We start from the raw sequence: 24,821 nt of genomic DNA on the forward strand, positions 1-24,821 counted from the left end.
GCGTTGCGGATGCTTTTCCCCACCTCTGCAGCTTCAGCCAGCACTTCTGCTCTTCCTCTTTAAGGTCTTCCTTTATCGCCTCTCTGCAAATTGCCTTCTCTCTCTGAATTTGGCGGCTTTCTCCTCTCTCCTTGTAAAGGAAAATCTTCCTCGGAGGAGGCGATGGTCCGATCCCGTATAGAACTTTGGCACAACAGCGACGTCCGTCAGGCAGAACCTTTTATTGACGATGATGTGGTCTATTTCATTACCCTCCACCGGCTGACTCCCACGTCCAGCGTAGAGAGGAGGGCTTCTGAAATTGCGAGTTCCCATGGATGGTCTTAGTCGTCATGATGAACTCGGAGAGCCTCTCCCCTGTTCATTCCATTGTAGGCCGTGCGTTGCGATGTGAAGTTTCTCAGGCGTTCTTCTTGGGCCAACTTTGGCGTTGAAATCGCCAATTATGACCTTGTAGAAGGCATGATCTTCTCCGTAGAACTTCTCCAGCTCCATATAGAAGGCTTCAACTTTTTCTTCTTCTTCGTAGCTTGGTGTTGGAGTGTAAGCGACGAAGATAGTCAAAGCTGGTGTTGGACCACATCTTCTCATCCGCAGACGTCCGATTCGGGTCGTAAGTTGTTCGAAAGAGTCGATGTTCTTTGCCATACCCGTGTTGACGAGGACACCAACTCCACCAACTCCTCTGCTGTCGCATGTTCCCAGTAACAGTTCTTCTCCAGTTTCATAACGGCACTGAGAGGGTGACGTCGTCTCGTCTCGGTCAGTCTGCTAACGTCGTACTTGTTCTTCTTGGCTTGCATCACCAGGTCTTCGATGGCGGCTTCCGATGCAAACGTACGTGCGTTATAAGTGCAAATCGTTATCCTAGTCCTTTCCCGTTTCGGTAGCCTATATAGCTCCTGCAACTCCTCCTCCCTGGCGCTACCGTACCAGGTTTCCTCCGGAAACAGGAGACTCTTTTCTATTACTGTGACATGCAAAAAAAATTTAAAACCCAATGGCAGGTTGCAAGCCTCTAGTTCCATGAGTTTTTGGGAGAACTTCCGTTCTCTCGTAGTGGACATATGGAGCTTATTTGTTGGAGGCGACTCCAAACCGCCGGACTGACGTGCGGGATACAAGGATGTCATGAGTCACTCCTGGCTTAGCAGAAACAGAGAATCCATCCCCTGAATCCACCCGCGTCTCTGGGCAGGCACAAGGTCGCTTTTGGTCCGCGATTAGCCTCCTATTCGCCACCCGGGGACACGCCACATAGCCTCGCAACTGACCGGCAGTTATCCCTCTAGTGAGGGAGATTTGTGGCATTTGAGGATATTTCATAGATTTTAGAACGAAAATGGAATAGGATAAAAATTAAAGTATTTTAGTTCCAATATTTCGAAAACATTTCAGTAAATTCTGCTACTTGCTGATTCTTTGCTCCTGTCAACTACCTATTTTCTATTTTGCCATTTGTTCCTCGGCTAGTTTTCGATTTTTCGTTTTCGAAACACGTGAAACTTCCAATATATCGAACGGGCAGCAACCGAGAACTGTCGCAGGGACGTTGGAGGAGAAGGAGGAGAATAAGAAAAAGGAGGCAGAGTGAGTCGTGTTCGACATTACCTTAAGCGTTGTTCACGATAGTTCACGACTGTGAGCGTGACCATACTCAGTTCCTCCTAATAATCCGAAAAAAAGGAAACGGTCCTGGTTGCATCGATCCACCTTCTCTGCGATGCAAATTATTAAGTGATAGATCGTTATGAGCCCCATGGATGTCCGCCATCCAACTAATGTAACCCAAATAAACAGCGAAAGATCTCAACATGCACAATCGCAGATTCTCTGCAGATTGCCAATGTTCTACTGCCCTTATAAGTTGCATAGTTTAGAACGAGGGTGCATTTAAGGCTGTTTCATCCGCCGTTTACGGGATAACTAGTGGAAATTGAGCGTGATCTTCAGCTTCTGCAATCCAAGGAGAGTATTTGATTGACTGGGTGCTTCGCAACATGTTGTATGAGAAACAACACATATTTAAAGAGCGAATTATTTGTAGATACGGCAAAAAGGAGACGAAAACCAGTGTTTTAGCTTCAGTACGCTTTATCTGCGAAACAGAACCAGAACTGTGCGCACGAATCAACGAGAATTTAGGCAACAAGTGAGAAGGAGAATACTGAGATTCATCGAAAATCGAAACTTCCTACCGTCTTCATAAAACTTTCTTAGTTCAAACACATTTTTGTAGCAGTCAAAACCGATCAGGCGATTATCGTGGTGTAGGTGTGCGCGATTAGTTCATCGGATCAGTTTTCGGAACACAATTTAGGACCTGAGTTTTAGCATTACGATTATATGTAACTCATGCTTAAACATATGTCTAAATGTTTGTCGGACATCGGAATGGGTCGACTGTTGATGCATATTGATTAGAACAACTTAAAGATGAGCTTTTCTCATAGCAATATATAACGACTTTCTAGAAGCACTTAGTTACATAAAAAGCAGTCTGGATTTATAAACAGTGACCAATAAATATAGACAGTAGCAGTCTTCGAGGCCGCGTCTGCTTTTGACCCAACGGTTCACATCTAATTTTGCAGAAGTTATTATTGATGATCCCTCTTACGGGCAAAAATTTGGTTACCTCTATTCTGTGGGAGCTGCAATAAATCTAGTAACACCATGCATAAATTGTTGCGATCGACACATTAGACGCATCGTAATGAACGAATAAATGTTTCCTTGAAAAAACTGACATGATTGAATACATAGAAAAGTGGTCTGCGATGCATCTTGATCCTTATCACAACTGTAGGCCATCTGGATCGAGAATCAGATGGGAACTTCGCAACCTTAACAACACTCTTATTTCCAAATTATTTGTTGTAACTTGCTCTCACCTTTTTAATGGCCACCATGTCAAGGAGATCAAATTCGCTGTTGTTCATGTAACTACTCAAGTCTCCTTTATCCGTGTTGAGCCTAAGATCGATCTCAGACAGGTCGTGAGACCATGATGCGAACATCAAATCACACTCCTGATAACGGTGGCACCGCATGTTCGCCTTCGTTTAATATATTTATAACGAAAAAAGCTAAACAGATGTTGCTCCATACGACCGCTTTCGCTACGTCCTATATGTTTATAAAGAGAGAAGTCCTAATTAATGATTGCTTCATTCATTTGCTTTTATTAAAGTACACAATAGATATGTTAGATGTGGAAATCGGAAGCACATAATAACTGTTTATGCCCAAAGTATTACCGAAATAGAATCTCGTACAGTTTTCGTTATTCGTAGAGGTGTAAAGCGTTGTTACATAAACTCTGCTTCAATTTTTGCATGCAACGAACTATTTCCACACTATTACGCTGCGGGGCACCTGCCTATTCTCACCCTTTTTGAAGTGTTCCCAGTGATACCCGCGTAGCTAGAAACAATTGAAAATCCTTTTCTCAGTCGTTTGCGGCTACGAGAAAATACGGTGAAAACCCCTGTAACTCTGTTCACAAATATTCATGACATCGTGTGCTGTAAAAATAATTTGTATTGGTCGAAAAACAAACCTTTAGGACTTTGCCTACAAGTACCATTCGAATTTTTCAAAGTTTTCAGTTCAAGTTTTCAGTTGTCCATGTTCGACTGTCCTTGAACGTTGGCATGTTGAATACGTAGCTTTCGATTGATTTGCTTGAGCTGTAGCCAAGATTGGTATTAATCTTTATTAACGTTTAACGTTTTGGCTTATCGTCATTGTCAGAGCCTGGAAAAATCGAAACCATCAGTGATTTATTCTCTCAAGCGCCTTGTCACCTTACAGAAAGCATTCAAATGGCAAGTAAAAACAGCAGCACATCGGCTAATGCTTACCTCATTTGCTAGATTTGGTAACGCAAAAGATTACCACGTGCCATAACTATGAGTCACAAGGATTTTTCTTCTACAGAGACCTGACGGCCCGCGCCGTAGATCAAAACTCGCACAGATCTTGATACAGGCCCATTTCATTTGTGATCACAATGCACTCATCCTTTTTGTTCATTTTTGGACTTTTTACGGATATCCAAAATGCATCTGATGTTCTGCGCGCTATGATCTTGGACTCGAAAGATAGCATCGTAACTTCTATCTCTATTTTGAAGTTTTGATTGTCTATTCAACGGTTTGCTCTGAGAAAGGTAGAGCGTTTAGATTTTGCTAGTCCATCTAGATGCTCCTTGACCGAACACAGAATGGGAGGGCTGTTTCTCCTGTATAATCGTCACCGCACAGTCTGCACGTGATATGATACACCACTCTTGATATCATTCAATCACCCACTCTGCTATACGGACAAACCACGCAGCTGGGAGTTGCGCAGTGTCGGTCATACGCGCGATTACCACTCGACACTTGAGGTTCATTGATGGTACTTCCACAATCTTCTCGTGATTCGGTCAACCCGCTTATTGCAGACAGCTTCGTACCGGTCTGCTCACATGATCAGATATGCTATGATAGGTGAACACAAAGAAAACATTTCTGGACCTTCCACTACGTTGGATTTTCAAAGATATCGTCTGTCGAGTAACACTTCTTCAGCTGGGTACTCATTGGATATAGCACACAGAGTGTTATTCTCAAGATGTTACCTTGTTATAGCTATATCTACTTCACGTGACAGGATAACAAATTCGCCTTGCTTATCAATAACGGAGACCTTGATCCCAGCTTGATTCCCAGTTGCACAAAGATTGCGGATCTTATATAGGTCTCCGCATTACGCAACAGAGAGGTCAAAATCTACGTGTTTTTTTTTCGAAAAATACTTTGAAACGGAGTACACTGATGTTACCAACACTCAAAACTTGTTGTCTACCATCGGGTTGGGGTCCGGTAGTTTCTATACGGTATGTGGGAAATCTATGGAGGATAAGGATACTCGCTCAGCTACTCTGTTTTCTTTTCTCCGGATTTATCGATTGCACATGCGCAAAACTAGGGCTAAGATCCAAAACAGAAAGCGCATCAGCTGAGATGGAGGCATCGCCAATCACAGAAACAAGAAATGAACTTTGTGCACCTATGAAGTCAGCAGCGGTGCCGTTGTGGTCTGAAAATCTGACAAATTCACTAACCTTCGGATGTTGCTGATGGTCTACTAATCGTCGGAATTTTTCCTGCAGTCTACACACACAAGAGCGAATATGATCACGAATGGATTTTGACTCACACACTATTTCCCTCCAAATCTGTTCCGGCACAGGACGTTCACAACACCGTTCTTTACACACACACTTTTTCAACAACGAGAACATATGATCCTGTTTTGCCTTTAAGGCCGTAAGCAGGAGTTATTTCTCGATGTTGTGCATCTGGTGGGTTTCTTTTTTTCTTTTTTATCTCGTGAAGTCGTTTGTTGACTTTGAAATTCAGGGTGAATTGATGTTGTTGACAACGGCGGAGAAAGAGGATGGTCTTTCTTTCTGAGACAATCTTTTGTCTCAAAGAAAGAACTTTCTTGATTAGTCGAAAGCAGCTTGCTAGTATATCTCTGAGTGTTTACCATGTTCGACTGTCCTTGAATCTAGGCATGCTGAAAACGTAGCTCTTTATTGATTTTGACGAGGACAATTTTGACGATTTTGATTATGGATTTTGACGTCTCTCTCACGAAGACGAAAACGCCGAAACGTTAGCACTTAATGAAGATCAATACCAATCTTGGCTACAGCTCAAGCAAATCAATTAAAACCATTCAAATGTTTATGGAGAGCCAAATAAAAATTAGCTGAACTTTGACGTACGTTGTGCGAATTATTGGGAGGGTCGGAGACTTAGCCAAAGTGTGGGAGTGAGCATCTTTGAGCGTCGTGTGCAAATATGAACAGCAAACACACATGCATCAGTTGTAAAACGCACTGGTACCATCACACCAGACGGAGCTCATCCTTATCGTCACAGCAGATAGATAAAATATCACTTATTTGCAAATAAACCAACAAAAGAGACCAAATTATTGTGATTTTCTAAACTGAAGCCAAGAGTTTCACAAGAACGAGTATGTATAGACTTTAAATTGACGAGTGGCCTCCCTAGTCCCTGTGCAATTTCAGCCTCATTGCCGTGCTGAAACGCAATCAATGGGTTGCTGATGCTGTCTCTTCCGCCAGCTGAGAGAAGTAGCCTCTGCACCTAATAACGTTCGCCCGCTCTCGCAGACCACGTTATTAGGTGCTTCGTAGGGGGAATCTGTGCAAAAAGGCCGTTCCTTACACCGTTTTTCTGGACAGTTAGGACAATTGAGCGTGACGTTTCATACTCGTAAACTACTCCCTCAATCCTATCAAATCTTGGAGAGATTTCGACCTCTTCCATTTCGTAGTATGCTGCCTTTAAGCGTAAAAGGAAGCTACTTCATATCAGGTTGAGACTCATGGAGCGCTCTCGTCTTGATTGGAATAACAATTGCCTGCATATTGTTGGAAGGGGAGTGTTACACAACGGGTACGTTTATTGCAGCGTAGTTGGAACTACACTCTCTTCAATTTTGAATGTCTGCTTTTTTCTATATCTGTGCTACAGGGCTTGTTCCAATGCCATGTTGGCAAGGCCCCCACGTGTCATTTTTCATTTCTTTCCGGAGTAGATAGTAGGAGATCCAACTTATTTGTTCGAGGCGACTCCGAACCGCCTAGCCGACCCGACATTTAAGATAGAAACTATATGTCTAGCTCCTAATCCATCTGCGTTTCGAGGCAAAGGCAAAAAATAAACATATATTCATCTAAGTACAGACCCTCAAGTGGAATGCTCACTGGGGAAATACTTGGGCTTAGGCAAATAAAGATGTAAGTAATCCAATAGAATTGATAAAGATTTGAGAAGACAGGTTTTTTCGTTAAGTGCTACTCTTATTTCACATTTTCCCTTTTTGTGACGGAACGACGCAATCAGCGCTCACTACGTGGCTCCATTGTAATTCGAGCAATTTATTATCATTCTCAATAAAGTTGGGAATACTTTCTACCTGATCATCAAATGGATAGTAGCGAACTCGAATTGGACAGGAGCTACGGAATAGTGCAGAGAAAAGCCATGTGACGTTTCCATCAGATGTAGTCATAATGTCTGTTGAGACTATCGATGCATGATATTCCCGAACAGCGCTGAAAAATCGGTCTATAGGATGAAGTGCTACATTTAGCTGCAGGTGTCAGGTTGCCTGTTAGGTTACCCTTGTGTGCCAGTCTATCTATGGTTGTCCGTCTTCTTTTCCTCTTATTCACTACTCAGGTTAGCCGTTGGTTTACATGAGGCTTTTCACTTTACGGAGGCTATAGTTATATCATGATAATATCGTATAATTATCATGATAATAAAGCCAGGGTATCTTGAGTCACAGAATAAATTAAAAAAAGAGTCCTTAGAAGCAAAAGTGTTTCCATAAGTGTTCTTCACTCTCCATGATATGTGCAAACAGTCTGCCAATGCTATAGCTTCACATCAATAGCAGACCGCCTTTCCGATCAATCACGGGTGCGCTACTTTATTCGGGTGATTTCCTTAAAGGTAGCGGATTAAAAACTGAAGAAGTTAGGGCCTTTGTGAGCAAATACAGAATTTGGGGTGATAATTATAAGCTGGCCCTCCTTAGTTCCGTCTAATCGTCCTGATAAATAGCATCAGAGACGGCGTTTGTTTTTGCGAGGTATATTAGGACGCGCCGCTCTTGTACGCGCTCTGGTTTCCTCAAGAGCCTAGTCATTGGTTTTACTTGGATAGATTACTGAGAACATCTCACTGACGTTTCTGACGTTTGATGCCCGCTCATGGATACGGCGCATGCGCAATGATGGCGAGTCATCACGTAACTCGCAAAAACAAATGCTGTTTTTCAGGACGATTAGCTTGGATTGAGCTAGGGAACGTTCACTCTCGTAATCTACGCCGCAAACTCTGTATTTCCCCCTGGAGATCCCAACATCGTCACCTTCGTACACATACATTGTCCATGAAGATCACATCTTATCAATTCTTCGGGTACGCTTGTTTTTCTTTCCAAAAGTTGGATGAGTTCTCTGTATTTTCTCCGATTTTGTTCGGTATTGCCCCACTTAATATTTCTTAATTTAATTTTTAATCATGAATAAGATACTTTTTACGACAACGTTTGTGCTAAAGGTGCGGGACAAAAGGCACCCGCAAAAAATTAACTGGTCGCCGTAGACGTCCCTGTTGTGTTACTCCCCTCGCGTAATTACGGCTGTTACGAGAGTTAGAAAGCCTCCATTACTGCCTAAGACTATCTAAACCCCTCCCCTTTCCTGCTCTGAGACCAACGCCGTGCACAACTTTCGAGTCAGCAGCAGAACCATGGAAACTGAGAGTTGGTGAGGGAACAAATGAAGGAGTGAAGAGCGAATCGACACAACTGGTGATATACGAATAAAGCAAATTGATCACAGATTAACGTTTGAAGAAAAAAAAAGGAGAAAAAATAGATAGCTCCTTCTGACTCAAATATATATCGTCAAAGGAATATCAAGATGTGGTATGCTGTTATCATGACCTACACAGGCCTCGTCTGAGAAAATCCACAACTATCGTTATTGCTTAAAAACCTAGAATGAAATGAAATTCAGAAGCGTAAAAGTTCAACCTTTCTTAAATCTTGGCATAAAGATTGGAACTTGTCGATTGTCAAATGGAAGCAAGAGGTAAGATTGTTAACAAACTCTATTACTGCTAACGTTTCGGCGTCGTCTCCTTCGTCAGAGCCTGGTGAGTAGAATTATTTGTTACCGAAACCAAAAGAACCCAAATCGTTGCGTTTACTAAGCAGCCGCATTGCCGTGATATTAGCGGACTTGATAAAATTGCTTCGCTAGTACTAATTAGGATGCGACTGGAATATGATCCCGTAGATCAAAACCCGCAAAGGTCTTGAAACAGAGCCATATCCACAACACATCTAAAGATCTGCGAGCTACAATTTTTGGTTCATACGATAAGATTGTGGCATCTATGCAGAAAGGAGTATTTTTATGGCGTCATCTGCAATCAGCTCTGAGAGAGGTTGCTGCATTTGAATGTTTCATCCCATCTAGATGTTCTTCAATACAGACACGAAGAGGTCGCCCTCTTTCGTCAATATATTGTTCGCCACATATTTTGTTTCACGAAATTAAACAAACTAGACCAGAGACATTTTGTTGTGTACATTTTGTTTCGGAGAAACTACTTCTTGAGATTTGTGCGAGGTAATTCCACAACTCTCACCTGGTCTTCAAAACCACTAACCAGGCTATTCCCTATTGCCTAACTCAGGTCGTCGATTATGAAAGTAAAGCAGAAATTGTTCTTTTCCGAGTCATCCACTTTGGCATATTCTCGCTGCGCAATAAGGCCTGTCCACCACAGTACATTAGGAATGTAAGCGTTAAAATTTGTGGTCCGCTGCGCTAGGTTAACTGCACTGATCCGCTCCTGGACATCAGATGTCACCCTTACGGCTATCTCAAACATGTTCCCAATGACTGATTTCTTGGTTTTTCAAGGATGAGCACAAATACGGTGGGCTAATATGTTCTTACTACTAGGTTTTCAAAACCATCGTGTCTTCCACTCACCGTTGGAGCATCGTATGCGATCGTACTGCACCACCAGCTGAGACTTGTAGAAATACCTCCCACAAACCTCAAGAAGCGGTCAATCCGAAACAGAATGCACAGTCGCATTTGATTGACTTCAAAGTGTGTATTAGGCAAGGCAACCGACTGCATGGTCTCTAGTGCAGTTTATTTAATTTCCTTCAAACAATGTTGGATTCCAATTAGCACTAGCGGAGCGGTTTTTTCACGCGAAAGTCCACTAATATCACGACAACGTGGCTACTTAGGTAGTAGCACAACGATTTCGGCTCTTCTCTCTTGCTCTTTCGGTTCTGGATTTACCATTTTATGGAATGATGACTTGTTCTGTCTGGATGAAGCATTTGAGAGGATGTGTAACAAATGACCAGGCTCTGACGAAGGCGACGACGCCGAAACGTTAGCCGTAATAAGGTTTGTTAATAATCTTGGGTTCTGCTTCCATTTGACAATCGTCAAGAATGAATTTGAAGTACCTATATAATGACGTCAATAACAACTCTTGTCGCCGAATGTTCCGTTGGATAACTGGAAAATCCATTTAAATCACTGTTTTGTCTAATTCCTACGTATATGTAATGTTTATATAAGATGTATGTCAAATAATCTAATTATTAATTACTGCTCGTATTCGCTTTCCTATTGAATAAAACTCGAAATGATTCTGCCAGTTCTCTAATTTTTGCAGGTTCTATCACCTCGTTTTGTGCGCATAAAATCAATACGGCAGATTAGGTGTATAAGAGGTGAACCGACAGCTCTGTACTTCGAGGTGCGCCCCTAGGTACAGAGCATGGCTGCGAGACCCTCTTAGTGCAACGTGAGGCAGTACCAACTTTTCTTAGCTAATTCGGCAGAAACAAATTAGCTAAGAAAACGAGAAAAAGTTAAAAATGGGCTATAACACCGATCAGGGGAAGTTATTTAATCACGTCGTGTAATCCCATAAATGATAAATAAATGGCTTGTTTCAATTTGGCAGTTGAGACTAGGGAAATGAACAGTTTAATCCACAGTTCTAGACGACATTCCGCTTATCTATACTTCTTAAGCAACTTCAAACAAAGTTTCAATCAGCTTCTCTAATCCTACACCTTTGTTTCTTGTTCGAATCAAACAGTACATCGTAACACTCGCAGCCGCTACAAAATAGCTGGGGAGAGCGGTGTGAACGGACCGTCGGCAGGGCGTAATACTCGTAAGCTACCAAGAGCTCATGTCAGAATTCGCATGCTTTTCGGAGAAGAAATAAACGCCGAGAGAAACGCCAAAGAGGTAAAAGCAACGGTATTGACTGACGCAGAAGAAATGGGTTAAGTATCGCTACGCCTATCTGAACTTCGCAAATCGTAAAACAAAAATAACCGTCCTACGGCACCCAGTTGAAATATCTACAGCATAAAAAAGTGGCTAGGTCGTTTACGACTTCCGATCTCTTCGACAGTCACGTCCACTTGCCTCGTAAACATTTGATGGAACAAGGGCTTATCATCTCAGAGGACCTCCCTTCCAAAGTCCGACATGCCATAATTTTGGTGAACAACTGTATTTCACCCAGTCGGCGACGATTTGTACCTTACTCGGCTCCTCTGGTTATGAGATTGAGTCTAAGCATCTAAGAAAACTACCGCCAGTCCTTATCAAGCCGTTAACAAGATCCTTCATTCGTTACCTGTCGGAATCCGAAACTCCAAAGCAATGGAAAAATAGTCAGATCGTGTTATTGTATTTGAAGGGAGTTGAATTCAGTTGAGACTTCAATTCAGTTGAGATGAAAGCGGTCATAGAAGCCTTGGACAATAAATTCTTCACTCTTCGATACATAAAGACATTTCGGGAGTCATACAACAACACGACAACCGTAACATTCTCGTTCTACGTTAACGTTACAATTGCCGTGGGAAGGTGCGAAGGGTGACGCAATCTTAAACATTCAGGTCGAAATATGCAGTGTCACTCTCATGAACGTCATGCGAGGACTGAAATGGGATATTATGGGAGTGAAAGTCGACGACCGATAGTTACACCATCGTCGTTTTGCTGACATTAGGAACAAATGCTGATCGGGTTTGACGAAATGTGTAAGAAGATCAGTTTCCAGCTGAACTTGGCCAAGACGAGGTACATGAGGAACAGATGTGTTTTTGGTGCCACATTCACGCTCAACGAAACGAATATTCCGGATGCTCCAGCTATGTATATTTAGGTAGGGAAATTACTTTATCGACTTTACCATCGAGCTGGGCAGAAGGAAACGAGCGGCCCGGGGAACGTATAAGAGCATCGAGAGTGTAAAGAAGCCCAGAAACACTCGGTTCCGTGCCCACCTCTTTAACACTACTGTTCTTCCTGCTTTAACCTACGTTCCGAAATTCTAGTTGTTTCGCAACTAGGAAGAAAATGCGGTTGGCGTCATAGAATGCTCAAGTGAAATGGTCATGTTGGAAGTAGCCCGCTTTACGCAAGTAAAAAAAGCAAGTCGCAAGTCCAGTCCTACGTCAACGATCGGAGACGCTGTCGCATATTCCAAAGAGAGTATAAGTAAGTGGGCCGCTCATGTGATGCATTTCAAAGGCGAGGGCTGTGAGTTAATGGATGCCACGCGATACCAAATCCAATGCAGAAGATCATCGGCCCAATGGTCAAACATCTTTTCAATGTCCTTCAAAGAAAAATACAATGTCGTATTGATTTTTGATGCGCTGTGCACAAGGTTGGTAAATTATTTAGTTGGTCAAAGTTTTGGCAAAATTGTCTTTTTCAGGCCCTGAAATGGCCAATTCAATTCACAATATAAACAACCATTTCTCTCCACAAGTAAGCAGATTAACTCTAAAAATACTATATTCTTCGAGCGGCCCGCGAAAACGAAGCCATTGGGCAAATCTACGAACAACAGAGGCACAAATGATACAAGACGATCATCCGCAACACCAATACTGATTAAAAATGCAGCTTATAGTAGGATCGAAATGATTCAAAGCCTGGTGGAAAGGAGGATGCAGCTGTGTTCGAAGGTGGGTGATGGAGTTGTTGCTTATGCAATTGCACCAGGGATCTTCCTTTTTTGAAAAATGCGATTTCAAGTCACTTTATTTGAGGCTAACTTTCAAGTTACTGCTATTAACTAATAATATTATTGTCGTTAACCCTGTGCTATTCGCCAAGTACACTCTGTGCACATATTAAATTGCAGTATAATGAATCGTAAGAATGTAGAATCTACAAGAAGCATAAAAACATACTTGTTTACAAGTATAATATCAGGTTTCCATAGTCGTTGATAAGGTACGTAGATCATTTTGATGCCCTCCCATTCGGAGTGATTCCAGATTAGACGCTGATCTATCCAGTTAATATTGAGCCAACTCCTCGTAGTGAGTACCTGGTTTCTCTCGTCCTAAACAGCGCAATAGTACATATATATATATATATATATATATATAAACATATATATATGCATATATATATATACATATAGAAATAGGTTGCATACCCTCACGCAGTGCCGGTCCTGGGATCAAATAAAAAAAGGCAAATGGTTTAAATGTGTTTTAAAATGAAAGGGACTGGTTAAAATGAGGTCCCGAAAGCTTGCCTTAGTCGATCTTGTGAATTCGTGCAACCGCTCATTTGAGTGTGAATTAAGAAGGCCTGCGAGTGTTAAGTATGTGCGTATGTATGTGCGTGTGTGCGTGCTTGCACGTATGTATGTGCGTATGTGCGTGCGTATGTGCGTGTGTGCGTGCTTGCGCGTATGTATGTGCGTATGTGCGTGCGTATGTGCGTGTGTGCGTGCTTGCGCGTATGTACGTATGTATGTATGTATGTATGTATGTATGTATGTATGTATGTATGTATGTATGTATGTATGTATGTATGTATGTATGTATGTATGTATGTATGTATGTATGTATGTATGTATGTATGTATGTATGTATGTATGTATGTATGTATGTATGTATGTATGTATGTATGTATTTATGTATGTATGTATGTATGTATGTATGTATGTATGTATGTATGTATGTATGTATGTATGTATGTATGTATGTATGTATGTATGTATGTATGTATGTATGTATGTATGTATGTATGTATGTATGTATGTATGTATGTATGTATGTATGTATGTATGTATGTATGTATGTATGTATGTATGTATGTATGTATGTATGTATGTATGTATGTATGTATGTATGTATGTATGTATGTATGTATGTATGTATGTATGTATGTATGTATGTATGTATGTATGTATGTATGTATGTATGTATGTATGTATGTATGTATGTATGTATGTATGTATGTATGTATGTATGTATGTATGTATGTATGTATGTATGTATGTATGTATGTATGTATGTATGTATGTATGTATGTATGTATGTATGTATGTATGTATGTATGTATGTATGTATGTATGTATGTATGTATGTATGTACGTACGTACGTACGTACGTACGTACGTACGTACGTATGCATAGTGTATAGTCAAAACTTTAGAACGGTTTCTAAACATTTTACCAGTGGTTTTCAATCAGTCCACGCAAAAAAAAAAAACTTGTTAGTGACAATTTCATTTTCAAGAAAAGTGTGTAAAATCTCTCTTACGCTTTAGTATGAATACGACGAACATTGCGAACTCTTGTGAGTGCTAAAGGCAGTGTTTCATAACACGCTTGGGCATGCGCGGCATCCACGAGTAAAAAGTAAATGAGGTCTCCTCAGTAACCTGTCAAAGTAAAACCAATGAATAGCCTCCTGAGGAATGCAGAGCGTGGATAGGGCAGAGACATGTTCATACTTGTACTCTACACCACAACTCCATATTTTCTCACATATACGCTGACAACGTCGGTTTTGAATATGCTGTCATTAGTCGTAGCAGAGCACTGATGCAATTCGCAGTTCGGAGAAGACACTACAAATTCTTACACTTCATTTCAACACAAAAAAAAATTGGGAAAGTAAGTAGTTTTGAATAAACAGATAATAGATTAGACAATGAGCGCATCATCTTCCAATTCTTTTCATGAAACAGACTTGTGATCTTGGTTTCACGTATTCTCACCATTTCAACTATCTGATTAAGAAGAAACCCAAACGTGACGTTTGTCGGTTTTGAGTGATGAGTAGTGGGCCTCACATCCTTCTCGTAGTGATCCGCAAAGAATAGACTACGGTATAGGCGCTCTTCAGTGCTGTCGTGTAACCGTTCTGAAAACAGATAAATCTGATTACTGTTTTTAATTGGAGAAACAACGTGTTTACATTTTTTTGCTCTTCCTTCTATAAACTTAACTTTACGCACAACGACATTAATGTACTCTCTTTTTATGAGCACTCAGTAATTAATTTGTGGTTAGTACAGAATACAAATACTGAATTGCTCCTATAACTCGTCACAAGGTCAAACGTGTAGTTGGGACGACCACGTCATCCTCATCTCATTCTTTCTAGTATATAGCCTCATAAAGCAATGAAAAATTAGTTATAATAAACAAAATTAAAAAAAAAACAAATGTGAAGCTCAATAAATAACTCAAAATAATGTAATATAATGATCATTAATAAATAGTACTACCTTTCGTGGTCGCCCTGCTGTAACCAAACGCAATCAGGCGTTCGAGTGTACGCATTTGGAACGTACGAGCTATATAACCTGCACTGTTATATGGCGAAAGATTCCCATATGTTGCAAAAAAAGGTGCTGTCGTCCAGCACATCGCCAAAGCCCACAACTTGAAAGGTCGACTGCCTGAAGGGAGCATGGAATCTTTGGCAACAACCATTCGTTTCGTCACGCTGAACTGCCGAACACTATCGAGTGAACTCCAACAAGCCGCTCTATCCAACTTCTGCGATATCTCTGTGTGCACTGCAGGAAACCCGCATGACAGATCGGCCTGTTATCACCATCGAAAGTTACACCATATACTGCGACGATGCTGATGAGAACGAAATAGGTGGCTGTGCGATAGCTGTGAGAAAGAAAGATTGCAAGGACCTGGTGGAGGAATTTGGCTTAACGTCGTCTAGATGCGCCTTCTTACGACTGCGGGATCGCAGAGGACGTAAACTCTGGATCGTAAGTGCTCACGCACCTACGGAAACCGCTGAGGACAACAGTAAGGACGCCTTCTATGATGAAATTAATACGTTGATCTCTAAAATATCCAGCGAGCAGATTATTGTCGGAATCGACGCAAATGCAAAGATTGAACTCGAACAACATCGGACAGTAGTGACCGTCTGGTTGACTTGTGCGAACAGACGGGCCTCATAATCGCTTCCAAGTTTAAGAGGAATCATCGATGCCATCAGCTCACGTGCCAGGGGTCAACCCTTTTAACGCCGCTTCCGACTCTGAACACCGCCCATTTCTTCTCAGCCTTAAGATGCGGTTCCACAAGAGGAACCGAGGAGTACCACCTTAAGAGAAAATCGACATGGCAGGTCTGAAAGAATGCCGCAGAAGAAGTTTTCGTCTGCATCTCCGGAGACAAGATCCACGTGCAATTCTGTATGTGTCGCCCGCAGCACTGGCTATTCCAACCAGGAAAAGCGTCTTAGAAGGAAGTTGTGCCGTCAACTGCAACAAGAGTGCGATAACGAGTGGACGTCGAGAGCGAAGGAGTTTGAAAAGGCGTGAGAGGAACCCGCGGAAAGCCTATGCTTTATTGAAGCGGTATGGCGGCAAGATGAAAAGATGTTCTTCAGTCCTCAACATTGCCACTGGAAAGGCTGTCGAAGCAACCTTTCCAAGTTGGAGGGATCACTTCAATACCTTACTGAACCGGCAAGCGCCGTCAACTCCTGAACTTAAGCACGTTCATATGCCGACATATGCGGTTACGAGAAACCACCGACCAAGGCGGAAGTTCAGATCTGTATCCAAAAGATGAAAAATGGAAAATCTGGAGGAGACAATGGGATTAGCGCACTAATGCTAAATAACTTCCTCAGCCTGGGATTGGAGAAATGACAAAGATCATCCGTTCAATATGGATAGATGAAAGGATGCCTCGTGGAGACACACTATCATAATTCAAATCTCCACGAGAGGTTATCCATCATGGACGCTAGGAGTTATCGAACAATCTCCTTGCTACGTACAAAGCTTTGAAGCGGATTGTCCTGGACCGACTTATTGAGCATCGCGAAGAAACAACGCGCGACGAGCAAGCTGGCTTTGGTCCTGGCCGATTTACGATTGGCCAGGTGTTCATCGTTAGGAAAGTGATCGGAATCTGGCAGCGGTTTTAGTAGCCAGTGTAATTAGCCCTTCTGGACATTGAAGGCGTTTTCGATTCTCCTCATCGAGGGCGCTTTCTCAACCTGCTCCGCGTCGACATCGTCTTTACACCATCAAGGTGTCCTTTGACTGATCTTGAGCCGACAATGTTGTTATATTCGTGGGAAACACCACGAAACTTCAACATGTTATCAACCTTGTATCGAAGTTGGCTGCAGCCTATGGATTACGTCTACGCCCTGATAAATGCAAGCAAATGTGGAGCTCTTCGAGACCTCGAACGGGAATCAGGGTGGACGGACAACCAATTGAACTCATCGATGAGTTCTGTCACGTGGGCTGTATGCTGAAGAACAACGGCAAATACGAAAAAGATATTCAACAAAGATGCGCTAAGGCTATTTCTATGTTCAACTTCTTAACAAAATGTCCGTGGTCTACCCCCATCACCAACGAAGTCAAGCTGCGAGTCTACCTATCTGCAATTCGCCCAATCATGACGTACGGATCGGAGACTTAGGCAGCACCGTCTACGGTGATCGAGAGGCTTGATTGCACGGGAAGGAAGCAGCTTAGACGGCTGACTTGTCTACTTCTAGTCTAGGGTATGCCACAACAAAGAGCTTTACGCGGAAGTCGATGTGGTGTACCGGCGGCTGATAAGTGGAAGACACCAACATCTTGCACCGCCATCAAAACTGGCTACAAAAATTCGTCTCCCCTTCTTTGGTCGTATAATAGGGAGACCAGCAGATCGCCTCGCTCAACGCGTTTTGAGGAGTTTGTCGGATTCAAGCTGGAAAAGGCCACCTGGCCGAAAGCGGAAGTTCTAGATTGAGGTGGTGAAAGAGGACCTGAGGAAACTCGGCGTGGGTAGACAGTTCAAGCGAGACGTAAAGTTTCGCAGGATATGGAATAGCAAGGAATGGATTGATTATATGCAAGCTTTTGCAACGAGAGGGTTGGGCAGAGCCATTTTCAAGGACGACACACCAGGGCGAAGATGCGAGTAATCGCGTCAGGCATACTTGACTATACCACACCGCATACTTGACTTGATAGAGGACCAGAAATGAGTCAGTACATATGTGCACATATAAATTGAAAAGATGATGAAGCTTTCACAATGTACTCAACGACACAATTCTTCTTTGGACAGTTAAACAAACGGTTGAGAGTTCGATCCCCGCCAGAATTTTCGCGAATTTGCAAAGTGGAGAAAACAACTAATGCCGAAGCAGAATGCATTCTAGAAACACTACTTACTGTTTTCTACTTTCTACTTTCTTCGGCATTAGTTGTTTTCTCCACTTTGCAAATTCGCGAAAATTCTGGGATTGTATTAATAGAATTGTTCACCGCATGTAGGTGTTATTTAAATGTCATTTTAGCGATTAGCCCAGACCCTGATTGGAAAATACTCCTCAACTGGTCAGATACTGTTAAGCTGAAGTAAACATGAATAGCGGACTGAAGAAGAAACGGAGGAGGACACATCTGTCGGGTTTTTTCGTAAAAGAAGATTTGCGCATAAAATGGCTAACTTATCCTCTTTAGAGAACCTTGGTTGTTTTTTGAAAGCAAGTGGAGAAAAGGCTGAGAATTTTAGCAATTTTCCTCAATATTTCTGGACTAAATTCAAAAGATGGAAAACCGCATGAGAAAAGTGAAAAGAAATTCTGATAGCAAATTTTCTCCTCTATAACATACTTTAAACCGAATTGGCTTCTGTGAGCTGCGAATTGAGTTATTGGACTTTGTTCGAAGTCGTACATCGTTAATCTCGATGTCCTTCATTTGTTCAATATTTCCCCAAACTAGTTCCGCACCAGGTGTGAAATTATGTGAAACGTGCGAAATTTTTAAAGAATACATCACACCATCTATTTTTCTAACATTTTTTGCATCCCTTTATATGTGTTTATTTAACATTGAGTACACCATCCTCTTTTTCTCCTTGTTCTCTTCATTTTTTTCTTCTCTTCTAACGAGCCTTTCGAACCCTCTCTTGCTCCGACATCACTCTTACGACCACTTGTTGGGAAATTCTCAGCACATGTTTAACTCTGCTCATCAGAGTTCGATAATCTTTCTTGATTATATGTGCGGTGAGACAAGCACTAAATTTCTTTGTCTTTCAGCCTACAAATTTGTACATCTGGTCCAAATTAGTCGTGTGCTTTAATAAATTTCTAAAATACATTTAAAAAAACAACAACGTACTAGTCACATGCAATTCTGTCGGTATGTTCTCATTCATGATAAAAAGAAGCGGCGAGGTGGGCAGTTCTTTCGATGGCGTTAAAAAGAATCTGCAAAATCTTTTTAGCTTGGCCAACACAGTAAGAAGTGTTCGAATCACCTAGTTGGTTTATGATCGCCTTGAATTCTCGACAGTGACGTTTTTGAAACCAATGAAGCCAGAGGAACATGAACCTCATCACCCTTTCCTCTCAACGAAAAATAAGAGATAGAGCCAGCAGAAATCGACCGCCCGCGGGAATTGACTGCGAGCGAATTTGAGATGCTTCTCTCGTTCATTGCTGCTTCCTGTTGAAAATGTGCCGCTGTACTATCTTCGACGAGCTCTTCTCTAAAAGCTTTAAAAGCTTTTGAATTCCTTGCGTTGTAAAATGCATAAGCATTCTCAAAGTTGTTCAAAGAATGAAGCAGAAACAGTAATACCGTAGATGGAAATAAGAATAGATTCATTGATCCTCGGAAAAAGATGGCATTCAAAATAGTTATGGGATATTTGGCCGTTACCGGTTGCAGACAGCCTTAGGATGATGGAGTGAATAATGTGTGTTGACAGACTTTGTGGCCGAGGAGCAACGCTTTGCTTATATTGAACGCGAGAGCTAACATAATAGGCGTGGCCCTGCTGTCACTCGGTTATAAAAGGTTCCAGTGACGACTCTCAATACATCGGTTATGACTACGTTTTGTTAACGGAATTGCCCGCACCAATTCAAACTCTTGGTTAACAATCCTTCACAGGTAGAATAGTTAAGTCAGGTTTTGACGTGCTGTTGCACACACACTTCTGTGCTGTGATTGGCTACCACTGAAATTATAATTGTAAATTATTGCCTACGCATTGTAACAGCGAAAGGGAATGGAGATGCAAACAGACGCTTCTCCCAGTACTAGGTGTTGGATTAAGAAACAAGTTGGGATATTTTTTAAAGGGGAAAATAGAAGATGTCATAGCTGTGATTTTTCAGTTTCATTGATTTTTTTTTTTGGTTTTTAGGACATCGAAATAGAGGCGAAGAAGAAAAGCGCGTTTCGGAGCACATTGAAAAGTCAGTACACTCTTTTCCGAAAAGGAAACTTTCTACGCGCGTCTCGTCGTGCAAAAACACATATTCACGTCAAAAATGAGAATCCATAGAAGTATGCGGATGGTCGGATCCTGCAGGGCAAAATCAGGGAACACCGGTGGCGTACCTAGAAATATTCCGGCCTTTTACCCCAGAATTCAGGGACAAAAGCTGGCAATGGGTCAATTTCTGGGAATTGTTTAACGTCACAGTGCACTTGCTCCCGCTCTCAAATTTACAGAAGTTCAATTAGCTGCTGAAAGCCCAAAAGGGAGAGACACGAAAGTCTGCAGAACGCTTCCAAGTGACTGTATCAAGCTACTTTCTGGTTCTGGAGCACCTCCAAGAAAAGTACGGCAATTCATCTGCAGTCATAACCAGTCTACATGAAAGACTAGAGACTTGGATTGCACGGAGCATTGACCTCCAGGACTGGTGCAACCTTTCCAAGAAGAATTCATCTCTCATCGAGCAGTTCAGGAGCAAAGGGAGAACCTTGGCAGCAAATGGTTATTGCCCAAGACCCTCGCAAAAATCAAACAGTATATCCAGAGGCAGGCACTTGAAAAAATGTCACCCGCAGAAGTCTGGAACCTGAAGAAACTGATGGGAACGATTGATACAGTTATCCGGCAAGAGCAAGAGATTGAACGCTACATGCCAGTGAAAATTGAGCGGAGAAATTTTCTAACAAAACCAAATCTTAGGCAGGAGAGGAAACGAAGGGCGTATTGTTTTTACGTTGAATCAAAAGAAAACTGGCTGACATCCAGCGCAAAGCTTAGACTTTCAAAGGAACGGATTGATTTCCTCAAGAAGATGCAGCCATGTCTGGGATGTGGGTCAAAATCCCACAATACTGCAGAATGCAAATCAAGAGTGCGCATTGTGGTAAGAAGCACCACACTTCATTGTACTTCAAGTCCACATCTTCAACTCTTCTAACAGAAAATACTGGGAATGCTGCTTCAAAGAAGAATGAAAAAAATTGAAAGACGACGCAAAACTTCACGAGAAGCACAAGAGGAAACCTCATTCATTCAGAAAAGCAAGGCTGTTGTGAATCCTACAATCCTGATGGTGTCGAACACGTCCACTAAAACAAAAGAGGAGCAGGTATTTCTTTTGACCGTTTCTGTGAAAATGATACATTCATGAACAAAAAAGCTTCAAGAGGTGCAAGCACTGCTTGATACTGGAGCAGATAGATCCTCTATCAATTCTAAATATGCGAAGGAACTCCAACTCCCAGAATGCATTGGAATAGCAATGAGGGTATCCACATTCGGATCGCCGGAGCGGAGGGATATTAAATGCATGATAACACACTTAAACATCTGGAGTGAAGAAGGAGTACCGCATATGCTCGGCCCTTCACATGTGACACTCTCACTGCAAATCTTCCTCAAGCTGCAATATATAAGAAAGTCAAAATGCATTCATCGCAAACGTCTCCATGTCTGTTCACCGTCCAGAGAAATTAAGCCACAACCAAAACTTCTCATCAATTGCGACCAATTGTTAAGTTTCATCGATTTTGAAGCCCCTCTCCATTTCAAACCTCCTTCAAGATTACTTCTCGTACCTATTAAATTTGGCTACATGGTAACGGGACCCAAACTTCGCATCGCTCCTCGTCGTACTGCACCGGGCACCAACTATATATACTACCCAAATTACATGGCCTACTATTACGATTCCGTACTGGAAGGTATGTTCGAATATCATAGGTGGAGAAGACATTTCTCAAAGTGTGCATAGAAGAAAGTGAATTCATCGCCAGGAAGAATGCATCACCTTTTCTACTGAGGCAGAAGAAATTGCGGCTAATCTCTATGTCAACAATCTGTTTTCGTGGTGAAACAGAAGAAGATGCAGTAAGAAAGTATAGTGAGTTAAAGCAAATCTCGGAACTACAGAAGAACTTGCGCGAATTTGTTTCCAACAGCACGGAAATCATGAATTCCATTGCTATCTGTCACCAATCGTCGAATCAAAATCCAAAAGTGTTAGGAATCCCATGAACCTCGAACAAGAACGAATTCAAGCCGAACCTCAGATGTTCCCAAGTTTCGTGAGTGACATTGACGAGGTCCTTGGGCCGTCTCCAGCTGAGCTCTCAGCTGGTCCATCCGTGTAGCGAGCACGTCATCCCATCTCGTCGGCGTCTCCCTCGAGGGTGTTTAGCATCTCTTGGGATCCACACTAGCGTTCTTTTAGTCCACCTATAGTCGATTCTTCTCATAACGTGACTGGCCCAGCTATGCTTTGCTCTCGATATGTACTCCGCTGGGTCGCGAAGAATGAACATTGCTCTGAAGTCGGAGCTGCGAAGGCAGGCTAGGTGTTTTGTGCGCCGATCAAACTTTGGAAGACATCTCTCAAGGGCTTGTGGTTACAAAGTAGCTTTCTGGACATGGCAGCGGTGTCTGCCACATGTCTCCGCTGCGTAGCAGAGTACTGGAAGAACTATCGAGTCAAACAGGTGGGCACGAAGATCTTGGTCCGTCAGTTGGTCCGTAGCTTCTCTGTCGGCTGCGAATGCTGCCCATGCTGGTCTCATCCTTCTATTCAGTTCTTCCTACAAGTCGTTTTCCATTTTCATAGAACGTCGGAGGTATACGTATGACGAAGTTTCCACGATTTGGGTGCTTTCAAGTTGTACTCTTCCGTTCTTGCAGTAGGCGTTCTTTATGAACTGTTTCTTCTTTCTGTTTATTCGCAGTCCTATTCTCTTCCCTGCTTCGTTCTGTTCCGTGAGCATCGTTTCTGCTTCATCATTGGTACTGCTCGAAAAGAGAACGATGTCGTCGATGTGAAAGGTTCGAGAGGAATCTTCCATCAACACGTAAGCCCCTTTCTTCCCAGGAAAGTGAATTCATTATCCATGGCAATGCAGCCGTGAACAGCTTCGGCGACACAGTATCGCCTTGTCGTACCCCTTTTTCAATGGGTATGGTGAGGGGGCGGTGGAAAAGCTGTATCTTCGTGGTACATTGATCGCAGCAATTGGGTAATGTCCTCACATACGACGCGTCCACACCTTGATCGACTAGCGCTGACAGTACTGCTTTCGTTTTTCCGCTGTCGAAGGCTTTCTCATAGTCGACAAAGGTTAGAACAAAAGGCAGCCGGTATTTCCGGCAAACCTCTATGACCCTCTACACAGTCTGGATAGAGTATAATCCAAGCAGCTGAACCCCTGACGGAATCTAGCCTATTCTTGAGGCTGGACTTCATCTAGTGTCCTAAATATGCACGTGAGGATGATCTTAGTGAATACTTAGCACGCTCAGCAAGCACATCGGAGGGTAGCTCCGAATGTCCTCTCGCTCACCCTTCTTATGGATGAGAACGGTTCGCGAGGTCTTCCCACTGGTCTGAGATCCTTTCTTTGTGAAGGTAGGACCTCATGTGCTAAAATTACATGAAGTGGATGGCTAACAGCCAGAAAAAAAGCCTGCTTCTATAAAATCAGGTCCGGAGGCTGTGCCAGGTTTCGTACTCTTAGTCGTGACTTGCACTTCTCAAAGAAGTAACCGTGGTGGAGCTTTACCAGTGGGATGATCGGGTTTAACACAGGAGTTGATGAAAGAAAAAGATTCGAGTAGAACTTCTCCGTAATGATTTCCATCTCACGACGAGAAAAGGTGCAAGTCTTCTGGCGGAATATTATATTCGCGGAGATCCCTGCTGCACTCGTTTAGACTTGTTCTTCTTTGCGCTGCTCCCAAAATCTTTTTCTGCCTGTGTTTCGAAAGACCTTCCTGCAACGTTTTTCTGCAGTTAATGTTCGCTAAAACCACTCAATGTGCGATGCATTCGGATCAAGCCTCAAAATCCTTCTTCTCTAAAAAAAAATCTAACATTCCTCGGTGTTCTTCGAAATTCGATCCAGATTTGTCGTGAGCGGCTTCGAGGCACGCTCAGCACAGGCTCGTAATCTTCTGAGCCGCAATTCGTATTCCACGTTTGCGTCATCCTCGATGTCATCTTGCGACAAGGAGTACGCAATCGTAGTAGACAACTTCTTTTCTCCCTCGTTGCCGATATCAGATGTTTTTTTCCATCGTGTGGCTAAGTCGTATTTTCGCACGAAGGAGACGGTGATCATGAAAAGAGAATTCCCATGAAAGAGGGGAGTGGCGGACAACGATACGATCGGCACTTTCCTTCCGTTTCCTTAGTCCAAATCTTCCAAGTGACAGATTCTCGTGGAAATCAGCAGGATGGACGATAGATGGATGAGCAACAAAACCGACATCGCCTACATTTCGCGACGGAACATTCCGCGAATGACGAATGTACAGTCATTCATCCGTTGTACGTCGCTCCTACTGCAGTTGGTCTCCTGCAGAGCAATCACGTGAAATTTGATACGCTTTGCAGCTCCAAGAGGGGCCTGCAGGTCAGCGTCTGGACACTGTCCTCGCGTTGTAAGTACACAGCCTGAGACACTCTCCATGGCGAGTTGTGCATGTGTGGCTTTAGTCCAGAATCAAGGACGTCCTGAGCAACCTGAGATTTGACCACCTCTCACCAGCCGCTATACAGTCCGAGCTCTGAGAGGGCAGGGCTCAATGTGCAGGGTACTGAGTCAGTAAGTATG

General features: G+C 42.6%; 6 protein-coding genes across 8 annotated transcripts; 4 read left to right on the forward strand and 2 right to left on the reverse strand.

The window, feature by feature from the left end:
• Positions 1-330: 330 nt before the first annotated feature.
• RB195_022520 (uncharacterized protein) lies at positions 331-19,427 on the reverse strand (the record flags this gene model as incomplete). Of its 3 annotated transcripts, XM_064209666.1 has the most annotated exons (8): positions 331-768; positions 2,751-2,846; positions 2,895-3,059; positions 7,006-7,144; positions 12,874-13,028; positions 14,703-14,848; positions 19,110-19,198; positions 19,249-19,427. In XM_064209666.1, the coding sequence occupies 8 exons, from the start codon at positions 19,425-19,427 to the stop codon at positions 331-333; spliced, it is 1,407 nt and encodes a 468-aa protein (XP_064065547.1). The 3 variants fall into 3 exon arrangements, with proteins under 3 accessions (XP_064065547.1, XP_064065548.1, XP_064065549.1); XM_064209668.1 differs by lacking the exons at positions 331-768; positions 2,751-2,846; positions 19,110-19,198; positions 19,249-19,427 and adding an exon at positions 15,216-15,270 and having other exon boundaries at positions 2,962-2,976; XM_064209667.1 differs by lacking the exons at positions 2,751-2,846; positions 2,895-3,059; positions 7,006-7,144; ... (2 more) ...; positions 19,110-19,198; positions 19,249-19,427 and adding an exon at positions 807-1,133 and having other exon boundaries at positions 331-735.
• Positions 15,525-15,917, forward strand: RB195_022521 (uncharacterized protein; the record flags this gene model as incomplete). The annotated part of the gene is made up of 1 exon (XM_064209669.1): positions 15,525-15,917. The coding sequence occupies one exon, from the start codon at positions 15,525-15,527 to the stop codon at positions 15,915-15,917; it is 393 nt and encodes a 130-aa protein (XP_064065550.1).
• Positions 16,081-16,536, forward strand: RB195_022522 (uncharacterized protein; the record flags this gene model as incomplete). The annotated part of the gene is made up of 1 exon (XM_064209670.1): positions 16,081-16,536. One exon carries the CDS (start codon positions 16,081-16,083, stop codon positions 16,534-16,536), a length of 456 nt encoding a protein of 151 aa, XP_064065551.1.
• RB195_022523 (uncharacterized protein) lies at positions 17,143-17,406 on the forward strand (the record flags this gene model as incomplete). The annotated part of the gene is made up of 1 exon (XM_064209671.1): positions 17,143-17,406. One exon carries the CDS (start codon positions 17,143-17,145, stop codon positions 17,404-17,406), a length of 264 nt encoding a protein of 87 aa, XP_064065552.1.
• Positions 17,494-17,724, forward strand: RB195_022524 (uncharacterized protein; the record flags this gene model as incomplete). The annotated part of the gene is made up of 1 exon (XM_064209672.1): positions 17,494-17,724. One exon carries the CDS (start codon positions 17,494-17,496, stop codon positions 17,722-17,724), a length of 231 nt encoding a protein of 76 aa, XP_064065553.1.
• Positions 19,428-24,074: 4,647 nt separating the features above from the next.
• On the reverse strand, positions 24,075-24,326 carry RB195_022525 (uncharacterized protein; the record flags this gene model as incomplete). Its single annotated transcript, XM_064209673.1, has 1 exon — positions 24,075-24,326. The coding sequence occupies one exon, from the start codon at positions 24,324-24,326 to the stop codon at positions 24,075-24,077; it is 252 nt and encodes an 83-aa protein (XP_064065554.1).
• Between the last annotated feature and the right edge of the window lie 495 nt (positions 24,327-24,821).

The sequence above is a fragment of the Necator americanus genome, chromosome X (genome assembly GCF_031761385.1).
Source record: "Necator americanus strain Aroian chromosome X, whole genome shotgun sequence".
Lineage (NCBI taxonomy): Eukaryota > Metazoa > Nematoda > Chromadorea > Rhabditida > Ancylostomatidae > Necator > Necator americanus.